Source organism: Notothenia coriiceps, unplaced genomic scaffold (genome assembly GCF_000735185.1).
Source record: "Notothenia coriiceps isolate Sejong01 unplaced genomic scaffold, NC01 NC01_scaffold00001329, whole genome shotgun sequence".
In the NCBI taxonomy this organism is placed as follows: domain Eukaryota; kingdom Metazoa; phylum Chordata; class Actinopteri; order Perciformes; family Nototheniidae; genus Notothenia; species Notothenia coriiceps.
The window spans coordinates 51,032-64,054 of NW_011334030.1; the positions used below are offsets into that span (position 1 = coordinate 51,032).

The window sequence follows — 13,023 nt, forward strand, 5'->3', positions numbered from 1 at the left end:
GAGGTGGGAAGTTGAAGATAGTTCTTAAGAAATCCAATATAATGAGGCCGAATGATGACAGCATAATGTCAGTAAGCTAGTGTATCTTATGTGTTAACAGCAGGCATTTATGGTGAGGATAAGTGCACTGTGTCCATCCTGCAAACTCACCGGATTTGACTAAATCTAGACAAATACTGTGCCCTATGTGATCATATTTAATGATGACAGGCAGCAAGAAGGCACCCTCTTTAACGCTGGGGCTGGAGACGGTGGGATGTGGTGTTCTCACGGACATTCAGCTGTGAAGAGTCTCGCTGGTGATGTTCACATTCAGGAGAAAGGTGGTGCACACACTCCTGAAACAGCATTATGATTAAACATGATCCTGCTTGTTATCTTGAGCTATGCATTCTTTGGCAAAGTTGTACAATCACAAAACACCAACAATGCCTGTGAGAGCTCATTTGAAAGACGCCATGTGATGAAAACAGCTCAATGTGACTTTTAAAGGTCTCCTATCATACTGTTTCTCATCAATATCTCACAGGTCTCAGATATATCAGAGCCTGTCTCTGATTGGCTGAGACACCAAACAGATCATTGCAGCATTACCCATAATCCCCTCTGTTTCAGCCCTGTTTCCAAAGTGCTGATTCTCTGTCTGTTACTTTAGATGAAAATAAGGAGCCCCTCCCCACGCCCCTCTGAGAGACATTTGGTTACAAAGAACTCAATGGTGCTCTAGGAGGAGATTCAGGACAAAAAGTGAGCAAATCTTTGTTCCTGAAACGTTCAGAATCTCTTTCCACAGAGGGGACACATGTTGATGCATAAAAGACATGAAAAGTGGATTTTGAATAATAGGTGACCTTTAAATTAAGCATTGATGAAAAAAAAAAAGCCTAATGTTTGCCATGCTCTAACTTCTCTTGGTCAGGGGTCTCCCCTCGCGGACGTGCTTTGCGCTCCTCTTTTCCGTCTTCCCCTTCTCCCTCACCTTCCTCAGGCGGCGTGGGGGGGGCGTCCCTCTGGACTCGCTGTCCTCCTGAGCGCTGGACGTATCCACCCCGTCTCGCTCCTCGGGGATATTCGGAATGGCCCCGCTGCTCCCGTCTAAAATGTTCCTGAGGTAGGGGTCCTCGGGGGTGCAGGTGGCGGTGGTCCCGCTCTCGCTGCTGCTCAGGTCCTGCTCTTCGCTGTAACGCCCCCCCCGGCTGCGGTAGGGCAGGGAGGAGGCCCGGGTGGCTCTCCTGTCGCGCTCCATCTCGCGGACATTGTGCTCGTTCATGTCCACCCCCGAGTCCAGGCTGGTGTCGTTGCTGCTGTGGGGGCGGTGGCGGCCCTGTAGCTCGATGATGGAGTGGCGCACCGTGGCGGCCGGTTTCCCCTCCAAGGAGACAAACCAGGCGCGGGATTGAGACTTCCCCCGGGTCAGCTCCAGCAAAGTGCGCTCGGAAATCCCCTGCAGCTCGCTGGCACCCCCGTGCCCCCCCATACCCGCCGCCTCGTTCAGAGTCCCAGGCACGGAGACGGAGGACTCCAGCGGGTTATTGTAGCGGCCCCACATAGCGCCTGGAGGAGGGGTCTCAAGAGGCTGGGGGTCACCTTGGCTGCTCTCCTGGGGGCTGCTTCCACCTTTGGGGAGTGTCTGGGCGTAGTTGTCTTTATCAGGATCTGAGTGAGCGTCGTTGCGGGGGAAAGTGGCCGACTTGCAGTTTTCCGGAGCCTGGATGAGAGCCATGTGGAGCAGCTTATCTTGAAAGAAGTTTGTAGAGTTCATGTTGGAACGGTTCTGCTCCGACTTCTCCCGAATCCGTGCCACCTCGTCACTGTTGATATAGTGAGAGGGCTGCTGGGAGCCTTTGATCCGATCCAGAGCGATGTTCTCGTACAGGGCGGCCCCCGGGCGGCCCCCTGGATCCTCCACATAGATGTTGTAGTTGGCTTTGTGCCTCGGTGTGAGGGAGGGGTCGCACTGGACACTGCAGGAAGCCAGGCTGTTGTCGCCAGAACGGAACAGCATACCCTCCTCCATGTGGGTGGAGGTGGTTTGGTCTTTCTTCACCACTGTGAGTTTGGAAAAGCGTGCTCTCCTCCTCGGCTCTCGATAAGAACCTCGCCTATAGGAGGAAACAGAGATGAATCAGGATGGAATACAGGACCTTTCCACTTGTTAGGACAAACTAATGACAAGTTAAAGTGTTAACATTTCCCCAAATACATTTTCTAGTTATGTCTAAAAAAAAGACAACTTTAAATAAGAGTTTTTATATATAGTGCATAAAATGTACTTCTGTTCATAAAATAATGAAGACTAAACAAGTGATGTAACATTTGTTTTTTTAAACTGCATATTGAAGCCCTTCTGAGCAGATCTCTTACCCGCAGTGACATAGCAACAAGGAGAGACATCCGATGACAAGAGCCAGCGACGCTCCCATAATTCCCATCATCAGGTAGGCGTGGTACGATGTGAAATCAAAGGAGCTTCCAAGCCACAGGTAACCTAACCGCAGATAAAAACATAGACATGAGAGATCTACTAATACAAACGTCTCAATCTGCATTTACAGGAGTTTGTGAAGGAGAAGGTACCGTGTGACGAGGGAATCGGGGCGGCGATCCAGTATCCCAGATGGGAAGCAGTGTAGGTCCAAACCAGCTCGTTACCTTCTGCTTTCACTATTCCCAGACCCTGATTCTCCCAGGCACCTGTTGGAATGGAGCAGATCATTAAAGGTCTCCTATTATAATATTTGTAGGCATATATTATACATCTCAGACATATAGAAAAACATGTCTCTGAAGTGTTTTGCTCAAAACAACAAACAGATCACCCATTGTAGCCATGCCTCATACACCTCTGTTTCAGCCCTGTTACAAAAGTGCTGATTCTGGGCCTGGCCCTTTAATTGTAACCGAGCTGCTGCTGGCCACGCCCCTTTGGAGCTGCTGCTGGCCACGCCCCTTTGGAGCACCGCATGCAAGCAGTGAGCTCTGTGAAGAGAAGGCTGTCTACCAGCAGAAACTCAGCTAAACGCTGCGGTGATTAAACGCCATATTCTGTTCCAAACCACATCAAGGATTATTTCTGAAACAGTATGGAGCTCAAACGCTTTCTCTCTCGCGGGTTTACCACAAGGAAAGTACCTTTTATATCCTGCTTCTTTACACATGTAAAGCTGTGGAAATATTCTAAATATAGCGTGCATTCAAACTGATATTGATTTTGAACTTCTTTCTGTTTCTCCAAACTGAGGACGTGCCACCTGCCACAAACTAGTACCCCATATAATCCCCCTTTAACCAGTCTCAATCATCCCTTCTAAGTGTACAATATTGACAGATACTATGTTGTTTCATGTCATCATATGTTATCCTTTTTGAGGTTATTTTTCTTGTGATTAGAATGTGTCAGTCATTTTGTGTCTTTTCTGTTCTCTTTTATCCTCACCTGTCTTTACATTGAAGGCCCAGGCCGGCACGGTGTCAGAGGCCCTCAGGCGGGTGCTGTGTCCCAGGGGGAGGCTGATGTGAATGGGCCCTCGAACCTGGAGCTCCTCACCTTCAGAGTACAGCAGGATATCCACCGCTGCCACCGCCTTCAGCTCGATGCCTCTCAACACTTCACACACAGGAAGCAGTGATCCAGTCAGAGGACGTTCACATGGTTACATTCTGATCGGAATTATTTTATATTATAGTTTGAAAGAATCTGTTTCATTTAAAGATGCTGGCCCTTTGTGCCCAACCAAGTCTTTAACCAATAAGAACCCACCGTGACAAAGATGTTACATGACATTTAAATGTTCTGGAAAGTTCCTTATACAGTTTTAGCCTTTATTTTATCTCATGAAGTCCTTAAGTGACACACTGAACAGCCTGGTGGGTCATGTGATTTTGTGTTCCCATAACAACAAGTCCAAGATGTTGTGACTAATGTGACAGAAATAGCTACATTTCAAAAGCTTGTTTTTTGTTGCTTAAGGTAAGATTCAAGCAATTCAAGAATTATGATGCTTACATAACATGTCCTTTATTACATTTAACATTTCATGATCAAATTGATATGAAACAAATGAGATAAATATCGCTGTGACATTCATGTCACATCAGGACATTAACCTTAACATTTCTCAGAAAATCTAGAGTGACATATATGTCACAATTAGAAATATGATTAGTTAATTTAGCTGATTCAATTATATTTAGTTAAAATATTCTATATTCTTCAATTTAAAAAAATGTAAACCAAAATATCATCCTCATTTATTAAATTATAAATAAGAATTACTCTACCATTAACGCCCGAAGTGACGTATATGTCACTTTTCAAATATCTGACACTAGGGGGGGGGGGGGGTTACTTGTCAGAAATGTGTTCTATGTGGTCTTTTTAGTCTAAATGATGTTCCCCATAATTCTCTCCAAAGTAGAAATGGGTCAGGATTCTTTCGGGACAATTGATTAGAAACCAGCTTCAAACAATAGTAAGGCTTTATTTAATGCTCACATGATTGTTGGCTGATGAGGCCGGGGGTGCAGTTGGCACAGTCTTTGGCTAGGTGGTGCTTTGGAACAGTGAGGTACGCCGTCACCGAGGAGACGTTGCTGTTATCGGACTTGGTGAGGAGGCTCTTCGGGAACTGGACCTTGGGCTGGGATGAGCTGTCTGTAAAACATGGAGGCGTTTGATTACATCTGGACACAGTGTGTTTCCAATGTGTAAAGTGATTCTCATTTTGTTAGACCATATAGATGAAAGAGAAGTGATCATATCTATTTAATAAAAGAAAAAGACCAAAGGATGTTGGTGGCTTACATTTGAATGTATCTGAGAAACAAAAACAGTATCATAGTTCACCTCTATAGTCATATTAGTGGTGACTGTGTCCTAGTCATATTGAAAATGTAGATACTGTATGTGTGCAGTTACTCTGCTATTTCTTTATCCACACAATCAATCCCTTCAAAATTAAATTGTAAACATCTACATTTCAACTGGTTTTAGCTTAGTCAATTCACAACTAAATGTCAATCAATGTAAATATCTTTCCTCAATGAAACCTAAAATGGAGCTGGTAGAGAGTGAAGGGGCTTCTGAAACTCACCAGGTAACTTCCCGGTGATGAGGACGGAGTCTTGGTACAGCCAGATGTTCCCCTGACTGTGAGGGAGCAGCAGCAACGTCACAGCAGAGAAGACTGCAAACAGAACACACACTCTTCTTTATAAACCTTCCAAAAGTCTTTCTCAGAGACAAAAGACACCCTTAAAGAACTGACAGGAATCAAACGTAATCTATAAATAACCCTTTGACAATAAACATGGAAAGAACAGATGTTATTTGTATTTTAAAAGTGATTTCATGAGTAAGGAGAGAAGTATTTGTGTCATTCTCTCAACGAGCTGTTCATGTAGATCTGTAACACCGCCAGCAGGTGGCGATGCTACGTCCTCTCCTGAGGGATCAGCAGCACCAGAGGGAGGCGCCTGTGATCATGCAGAGCAGCTCTCCAGATGACACTCTCTCATCATCCCCCCTCCTCCATCTTTGATGTAAACACCACCTCCTTTCTTTTTCTGTCCATTTCAGAGAGGAAGTGGACACGGACAATAGACCCTTTTCTCTTCTACACCAACATGAGATCTGTGTGGCGGGGGAGCCCCCACCCCCCTCCTCATGTAATTGGGCGCAGGAGAAAGACAGTTTGCTGAGGCAGGAATATGTGTGTGTCCCCCCCCACGCTGGAGTCAGACACATGCTGCTGTAAAGAAAACCAACCCAATAACGGGGTCCCGTGACACTTGGACATAAATCACCCCGTCATGAACAAACCTCTGTGACACGCTGTGTGTTGCCGGAGACACTTCATTCGTCTGCAATGAACATAAATAATGCAGGCTGCTGGCATAAATCACAAATGGCTGCACAGCCTATTTACAATCAGACAGTTATAGTGTTATAACCTTTAACGGACTCCTACAGTAATATAAAATAGTGTTTGTGGAAGAGAAATGCGTCCTTGAGCAAAACGTTTTCAATTGAGTACTAGAAAGAGCTCAATGGCTTGATTAGGTTTTAGTTTGGTCCGATCGATCCTTGTTGGAAAATCCTCTTCACCAGCAAGGGGGGGTCAGGGCCAGCTGTGACCTTGGGGCTGGTCTGGATTCAGCGATTAGCATTTTAGCAGAGAAGCCAGGTTCAAAGGTAGAATAATGACAATATTTGGGCAAATCTTTCCCTCAGAAATCTGACATATTCTTCAATAGCCAAAGGTTTTTATAAGTTGTTGAGCGGACACTCACTGGGTCTCTTGCTGGAGCTCCAGGGCAGGGGGCTGGGGACGTAGCCCTCCATGTTGCCCAGCAGAGTAAGGCTGAGGCCTGGGCTGTACGCCACCCACAGCAGAACCTCCCCCCTCTCCCCCGTTCGGACGGAGCTCCTCAGGGTGTGGTTTAGGTAAACGTCCACTGAAGCCCCCGGCAGCGCCTGGCGGGTCACCAGGTCCCTCACCAGGACCCTCAGGGCAAACTCGGGCTCTGGGGAGAAAATGCCAGGTTTTATTAAAGCAACCAAATGTAGAAACTTTCTATTACACTGTCAAAATCCCACAAGGAAATCACTTGTATTAATCAGAGGTGGAAGAAGTACTTAGATGTTACTTATGTACAAGGATAAGCATCAAAATATACTTAGAGTACCATTGTGCAGATTGGTCCATTTCAGAATAATAGATATGATATGTTTTATAATGATTGATCATGAAAGTGTTCTCAAAGCTGGTAAAGGTGCAGCTAGTTTGAATGACTTTGTATACTGCAGGGTAGCTGGTGGATTTACTCCAGGTGGAACTAAAGTCTGATTTAACACTTGATTATATTTCAGATCATTCATCCACATCTGTAAAGTAACTAAAGGGATTAAATACATGTAGTGGAGGAAAGGCACCTAAGTACAAAGTAGCACATTAGCTACAGCGTAGATGTGGCAATGGAAGTCTTAAGTCACGGGCTCCTCCAACAGGGCAACATGAACATAGGACATCAAACAGATCAACAGATCAAATAGTGCAAGAGAATTAGTTTACAGTACAGTGCTTGAGTGAATGTACTTAGTTACTTAATAGGTTGGTACGCTGCCTGGCTGCTAGAGTTACAAGTAAGTGTGTCTTTGCATGTGTCCTATCTGTATGCAGAGCAGCCTCAGTCACTTCCTCTCAGCAGCAGCTAACCTTTCTCTCACCATGAAAAAGTGATGAGGCAGGCACCGCTGCGTCTGTGGCGGGATGGAAATACACCACACGCGCCATCGTTAGACCTCTCTATTGACTTTCATCCTTTTTCAGTCTTTTTCTAATCTTTATCAGAATGCACTTTGCCGTCTTATTGAAGTAAACGACTCGGGGAAAGAAGCTTGATTCGACAGGTTTATATATGAAATCTCCCTGCTGTTGTTTTGAATATGAATGCTCTTGTAACGCACTGTAATCTTTATCAGTGTGGTGATACTAAGCTTAATTATATCTCTGTCACTATAGGCCTACTGTTGTATATTGTACACTGTTACATTCATACTTTTGCATCTATCCATTGTTATTATGCATATTTGTATATTTAGACATACACTTTTATTCTGAGATTTTTAAATGTAAGTCAGCTTGTATTTTTTTTACAGAAATTATTATGCTAGTTTATATCTTTGTTTGTATGTATATATTCTTAATATTCAGGTGTGGAGAGCTGAGCGTGATTATTTGATTGTACAGTGCAAACTGCCTGTTTTGCTGTGTATATATGAATCTTGTCGTGATGTGTAAATCTGACACTAGTAACACCAGAGCCGGAGTGACTAGACAGAACAATTGTCCTTTGTTGTTGTTGTTTAATATGTAAATCCACCATCCATGCTGAGTTGTAAACAACTACCCATCAGTGAGCACAGGTACTGTAATACATCACCTGCTCGGACACAAAGATAAAAACCCTAATCCCCAAAGCTCCACATTATGCTCCCTAATCCTATTAGCCTGTTGGCCAGACTCATTTCCCATCCATACTGTATCCATTATGTTGCCACTGGAGTATTACAAGTAATTAAAAGGCATTTTGGCTGAATTTATAATGTATTTTATAGACACAATTACAGCATGTGCCTCAATCACATAAAGCTGCAGCACTTTGATGCAAAAAAAACCCCCCAAGGCAATGAAACAATATGTTTAAAACAAACAGCGTGCTCTCCTCCACGATCCAGTTATGAGTCACACTGTTTCCTGTGTTGCAGCTCATTTCCATTTCCCCCTAAAAATGCCTGAGTGACGGGCAGCTCCTTTCTGTTTTTGTTTACCTTCTATCACCGCGGTGGTGCTGGGAAACCTCCCCGGGGCGGTGGGTTCGGTGGCGGACTGCTCTCCGACGACTGCGACGGTGAGGCCATTGTCCCCGGGTGAGGGGGAGGGCAGGCCGCCGCCCTCCTCCGCTGCTCCCACCGCCTCATCCAGGCAGGAAATCAGGAGCAGCGACGGCAGAAAGAGCAGCAGCGGCAGCGGCAGCACGGAGCGTTCAGCAGCGGGCATGGCGAGAGCAGGCTCACCGACATACCGGACCGAGAGACTCGAGCTCGGGGGGAGAAGAGGGTCCAGCAGTGTGTGCTTATCCTATAGGCCTCACCCCTCTCATGGTTCCTCTTAATGTCGGTGCGCACTGAGGGGGGAAAGCCCCGTGGAGAAAGGATGCGCTGGTGCTGAGGCTGGGCGTGTGAACACAAAGATCGTTTATATTGGGGAGATGTGTCACGCGTTAAATAAATACAGTACATGCTCATGCTTGTTTTCACAGAATGTACTCACACTACGTCATTGCATTTAAATCCGTATTTTTAAAAACTGCAGCTACTTTGCCCACTTTAAGAATTGAATAGAATATATCATTTTTTTGGTAGTACTCTGTCAAAATCAAAAGTCAAGACAAAATCAACTTTATTGTCAATCTTTTAGTCTGTGTTTACAGACAGAGATCGAATTAACGTTTCCCACAATCCCGAGGAATACAATATACAAATATGTATACATATATATACACAATCAACATTTGTACCCTACATATGCACACATATAAAGTGTTCTTACTTATTGAACTTTTCTATATTGCGCATTCTTTACATACTCTATACTGCATATACAGTATGTAGGCCATATATAGATAGTGATACACCATTCATATTTGTTGTGTCATATTGTAACTCTTGCTTTGCCTTGTTAACATGCTGCTGTGAAAGCAAAACAAAATAAAGTAATATAAGACGAAATAAGAGCCGCTGAATTGTACTCCTTAATTATATAGCTCGTATGTATTTTATTCCAAAAATGCATACAAATACTTGCATATGTGTGGAAACACAATGTAATATCATTATCTAAATTAAACAGCATGGGCAACAACAGACATTTTTCAGTCATATTGTTCAAATTTACTGCTTTTTCTCTCTTTTATAATCATTGTAATCCATCATTTTTCTTATAGATGTTACATTTGATCAATTTGACGACCATTTCTGTACCAGGAAAGATTTACAGAGTGAGAGGTCCCTCAGTATAGATGATCTTTGGTGAGACGGGAGCTGCTATTACCTCCTCGTGGTCTTTCGCCCTCTGTCGGTCGCTGAGATCCCTCCATCCTAGTTTTATCTCCCTGTTTGACAACATTGGAAAATCCTCCAATCAGGACACATAACAAGACTGATGGCCAGACCATTTTTACTTGTCAAGTCTACATTAAAACATTCAGTAAATTAGTCATAATCAGCCATCAAAGTTATTCAATTTGACTAAATGTAAAAATATCTTTAAAGAGCCCAGACAAGTCGATACAGTTTAATTGAAATGTGTGTAGGGTTCCTATTTCGTGTTTGAAAGGTGTTCACCCCCTGTCTCGTGTCTGCATTTGCTTCCTGTCTCTGTGCTGCCCCTGTGTCTCAGGTCTCAGCTTGTCAGCAATGTGTATAGTTTGAAATGCTCAGTTCTTCACTTCTTTATACAGGTAGAAATGTGGAACTTGCTCTACAACGCCTGCTGAACCTGAGCATGTGTGCTATTGAGATACCACAGGTTACATTTTAGAGAGCGTAACTAAGTTGTCTGTTTTAGAGAATATATATTTTTCACATGGCATGACATTCAGTATTTGTTTATCACACGGTGTCAAGACAGATGCAGAGCTGAATATGAGCGACTATAGATGAGGCAAATACAGCAGTGAGTGTTTTTTTTTGTATGAATTCATTTGTAAAACTTAGGGTAATATTGTTAATGAAAATAAATACTGGTGTATAATGTTTTATGCAATCTTTCTTTTCATTCTGTCATTGTACATGGCGTTACTATATTATATGATATACTACACGGCAATGGCACCCCATAGTGTTGACAACAAATTATCCACACAACCTTCAGCATATCCATCAGACATGAATAATCATGACACATGTTATACAAACTTCCAAAACTTTATCGGAAAAACAAACGCTTCACTGAACCCATAACAAAGTAACTATACATACATTTCACACAAGTCACATAGGCTTTTGACTTGGAATCCTTTGGAATGCTTCCAGGCGTCACAGGTTTCTAGCTTACAGAGGTTTAGTGAGCTGGCCCAGGATCAGAGTAGTCATGCATCTGCGTTGTCCTCAGGGAGTTTCTTGATCCCAAAGCGTCTGTGTTCAGAATGCAGTCAAAATTGAGCCACGTAGCATATTTTGTGCTGACCTCCTCCCTGTCAGGTCCTCTGGGACGGGGATCTTCAGAACCTCCTCTGTGAATGGGGCGGGGTCCACAAAGACTTGATCAAAGATGAGGTCCATTAAGTTGTCAACGTAACCTGTGCAATATTTAAAAAAAATAAATGTTTGGTTTAGATTGTTATATGCATGTGAAATACATACTTTATTTGAAACGGTACGAATGCCAACATTACTGGCCCCTTTAACAGTTGTATATGTTTACCTACTTTGTTAAATACTGCAACCTATTTATTTACCATAGGTGTACATACATCTTTGATTTTTATTTACGTGTGCTTGTTGCGCACAAGCACAACGATAATCGCGTTATCCCCATGCGCGATATATACATCGCAGGACGTGCCATTTTTTTTTATTGAATTTTTTTTAATATTATTATTTTTTTGACATGTTAGGACGTGCGATATTAAGTAGGCAAATGAACTCAAACACCTTACAATTACAATTGTTGTTACAATTATTTTGCTGCTTGCTACAAAAGGAAAGCTTGCGTGGCTCTCATGTCAGGGGTACTCGAGTGAGTGACATGCAGGCTCTGCATGCAGAGCAAACCACCAATCACAACCATTCTTGATCAGAGCACGGCAGGGTAACCGAGCTAGCTCAGCTTGTTGCTCTGATAACTTAAGGTCCAGACGTCCGTGACTAAAATCCTTCATCCGGTTACATATTGTTAAAAAAATACCAATTGTATCGCATTAAAGTTCAAGAAAGGACGGTTAGCGGACCGAAAAAACGGTCTTTTCTTCAATTCCTTTATTTTTTCATATCGCAGGGAAAGAAAATATCGCGATGTTCGTTTTTTCCAATATCGTGAAGCCCTATTTTCTATGCAAGTCTACTCATTTACTTCAGCATTTATCTACCATTTTTGTTGTAATGCTGTAGTTTGTTTTGAAATATAAAATATCTAATCTAACGTGTACATTTTGTTGTGTAAATAGTTGTATCATAAATCATTTGAACACTTACGGAATGTGGGGTCAGTCTTTCCAGCTTTTGCTCTGCACTCTCCCTCCCTGGGCTCTGGGGCCTGCAGTTCATACGGAGGGTCTCCAGTGGATGAAGTGGGGCGTTCAGCCCTTTCATTATAGTGTATGGCTGCCAGGTACAGTCTTTCATTTCCGTAACGAGAACAAAAAAATGTAAATAATAGCAAAGGATGTACAAATTGTCATTAATTATAAGTAACTATGGTTTATTTTACCTGCACAACATTCCAAGAAATGGAAACACGACGTTTTGTGGGGCAAAGCGTAGGATGGCACTGTGGAAGGCCTTCAAAGGTGAAGTCTGCTGGTGGGGGCTGAGTTTCTCCACATCATTCAAAACCCTCTCGTTTGAGAGCACTTTCTCCAGCTTGTGAAAGGCCTGCGTTCCTAAGAGTTAGAAAATCAAAGTCATATTTATTACTAGGGATGCACAGAATATTCGGCCGCCGAAAATTATCGGCCGAAAATGGTTAAAAAGGCCCTTTCGGCTTTCAGCCGAATGTCAGAGAACAGGGTTACGTTGGTAAGCTAACGTGTTGTTGTGATGAAGTAATCAAAACGCGGCGACAAGCACGGCGCGCGACCATGCTCGCGGCTGGCTCACAGCCAACATGTCTGGCGCTTGGAGATATTTAAAAATATCAGAGAAAGAGGCGCGGATTGCGATTTGTAAAACGTGTTCAGCTGACATTTCTCGAGGGGGTGTAACTGCAAAGACTTTCACCACTTCGGGATTACTCCACCACTTGAAATCAAAACACCCGGACAAATATGCGGAGTAAGATCAAATCACAAGCACTGACAGCGAGAGACTGTTCAACGCTGCCTCTCATGTGCTTGATGAGAAGAGGAACAGACTTATGGCTGATAAAGCAGAGAAGCTACTGTTCATTAAAAAGAACCTCCCACTTTTCCTTAATAAGTAGACAAGGCTGGCTTATCATAAGCTTATCTAGTTCTACATGTCTACTCTATACCCACTTTCCTGAACAATTTTCATTGTGAGTTATAATTCACCATCTCAGGTTATCATTAGGGGGAAATGACAGCAGCACAGTGTTCAATATATTGTACTTTCGGTATCTAAATGATACAATGTTGTTTACATTGCTCATGAGGACAGACCACCTTATTTGCAGATTCTTGAAATTGTAATTTGTAATTGATTGTGGATTTTGTATCCAGTTTTCACTTTATGTATCTTTATACAATGTTTACCACTCCTACGCTCCCTTCACTGGCTTC

General features: G+C 43.2%; 1 protein-coding gene across 1 annotated transcript; it reads right to left on the minus strand.

The window, feature by feature from the left end:
* Window positions 1-816: 816 nt before the first annotated feature.
* On the minus strand, window positions 817-12,186 carry fam171b (family with sequence similarity 171 member B). Its single transcript, XM_010788208.1, has 12 exons — window positions 11,994-12,186; window positions 11,759-11,901; window positions 10,544-10,863; window positions 9,615-9,675; window positions 8,333-8,734; window positions 6,292-6,525; window positions 5,094-5,186; window positions 4,496-4,654; window positions 3,437-3,607; window positions 2,578-2,694; window positions 2,365-2,488; window positions 817-2,102 (listed from the first exon to the last, which is right to left on the minus strand). The coding sequence occupies exons 5-12, from the start codon at window positions 8,559-8,561 to the stop codon at window positions 902-904; spliced, it is 2,328 nt and encodes a 775-aa protein (XP_010786510.1). The 5' UTR covers window positions 8,562-8,734; window positions 9,615-9,675; window positions 10,544-10,863; window positions 11,759-11,901; window positions 11,994-12,186; the 3' UTR covers window positions 817-901.
* Between the last annotated feature and the right edge of the window lie 837 nt (window positions 12,187-13,023).

What these genes read in the sequence shown, in the direction of transcription:
- fam171b (XM_010788208.1), bottom strand. Translation starts at nt 8,561, where the DNA reads ATGCCCGCTGCTGAACGCTCCGTGCTGCCGCTGCCGCTGCTGCTCTTT. An exon ending in CCCGATTCCCTCGTCACACG is followed by an intron (nt 2,489 to 2,577) that starts GTACCTTCTCCT and finishes ATCTGCGGTTAG; the next exon opens with GTTACCTGTGGCTTGGAAGC. An exon ending in TTGTTGCTATGTCACTGCGG is followed by an intron (nt 2,103 to 2,364) that starts GTAAGAGATCTG and finishes TTCCTCCTATAG; the next exon opens with GCGAGGTTCTTATCGAGAGC.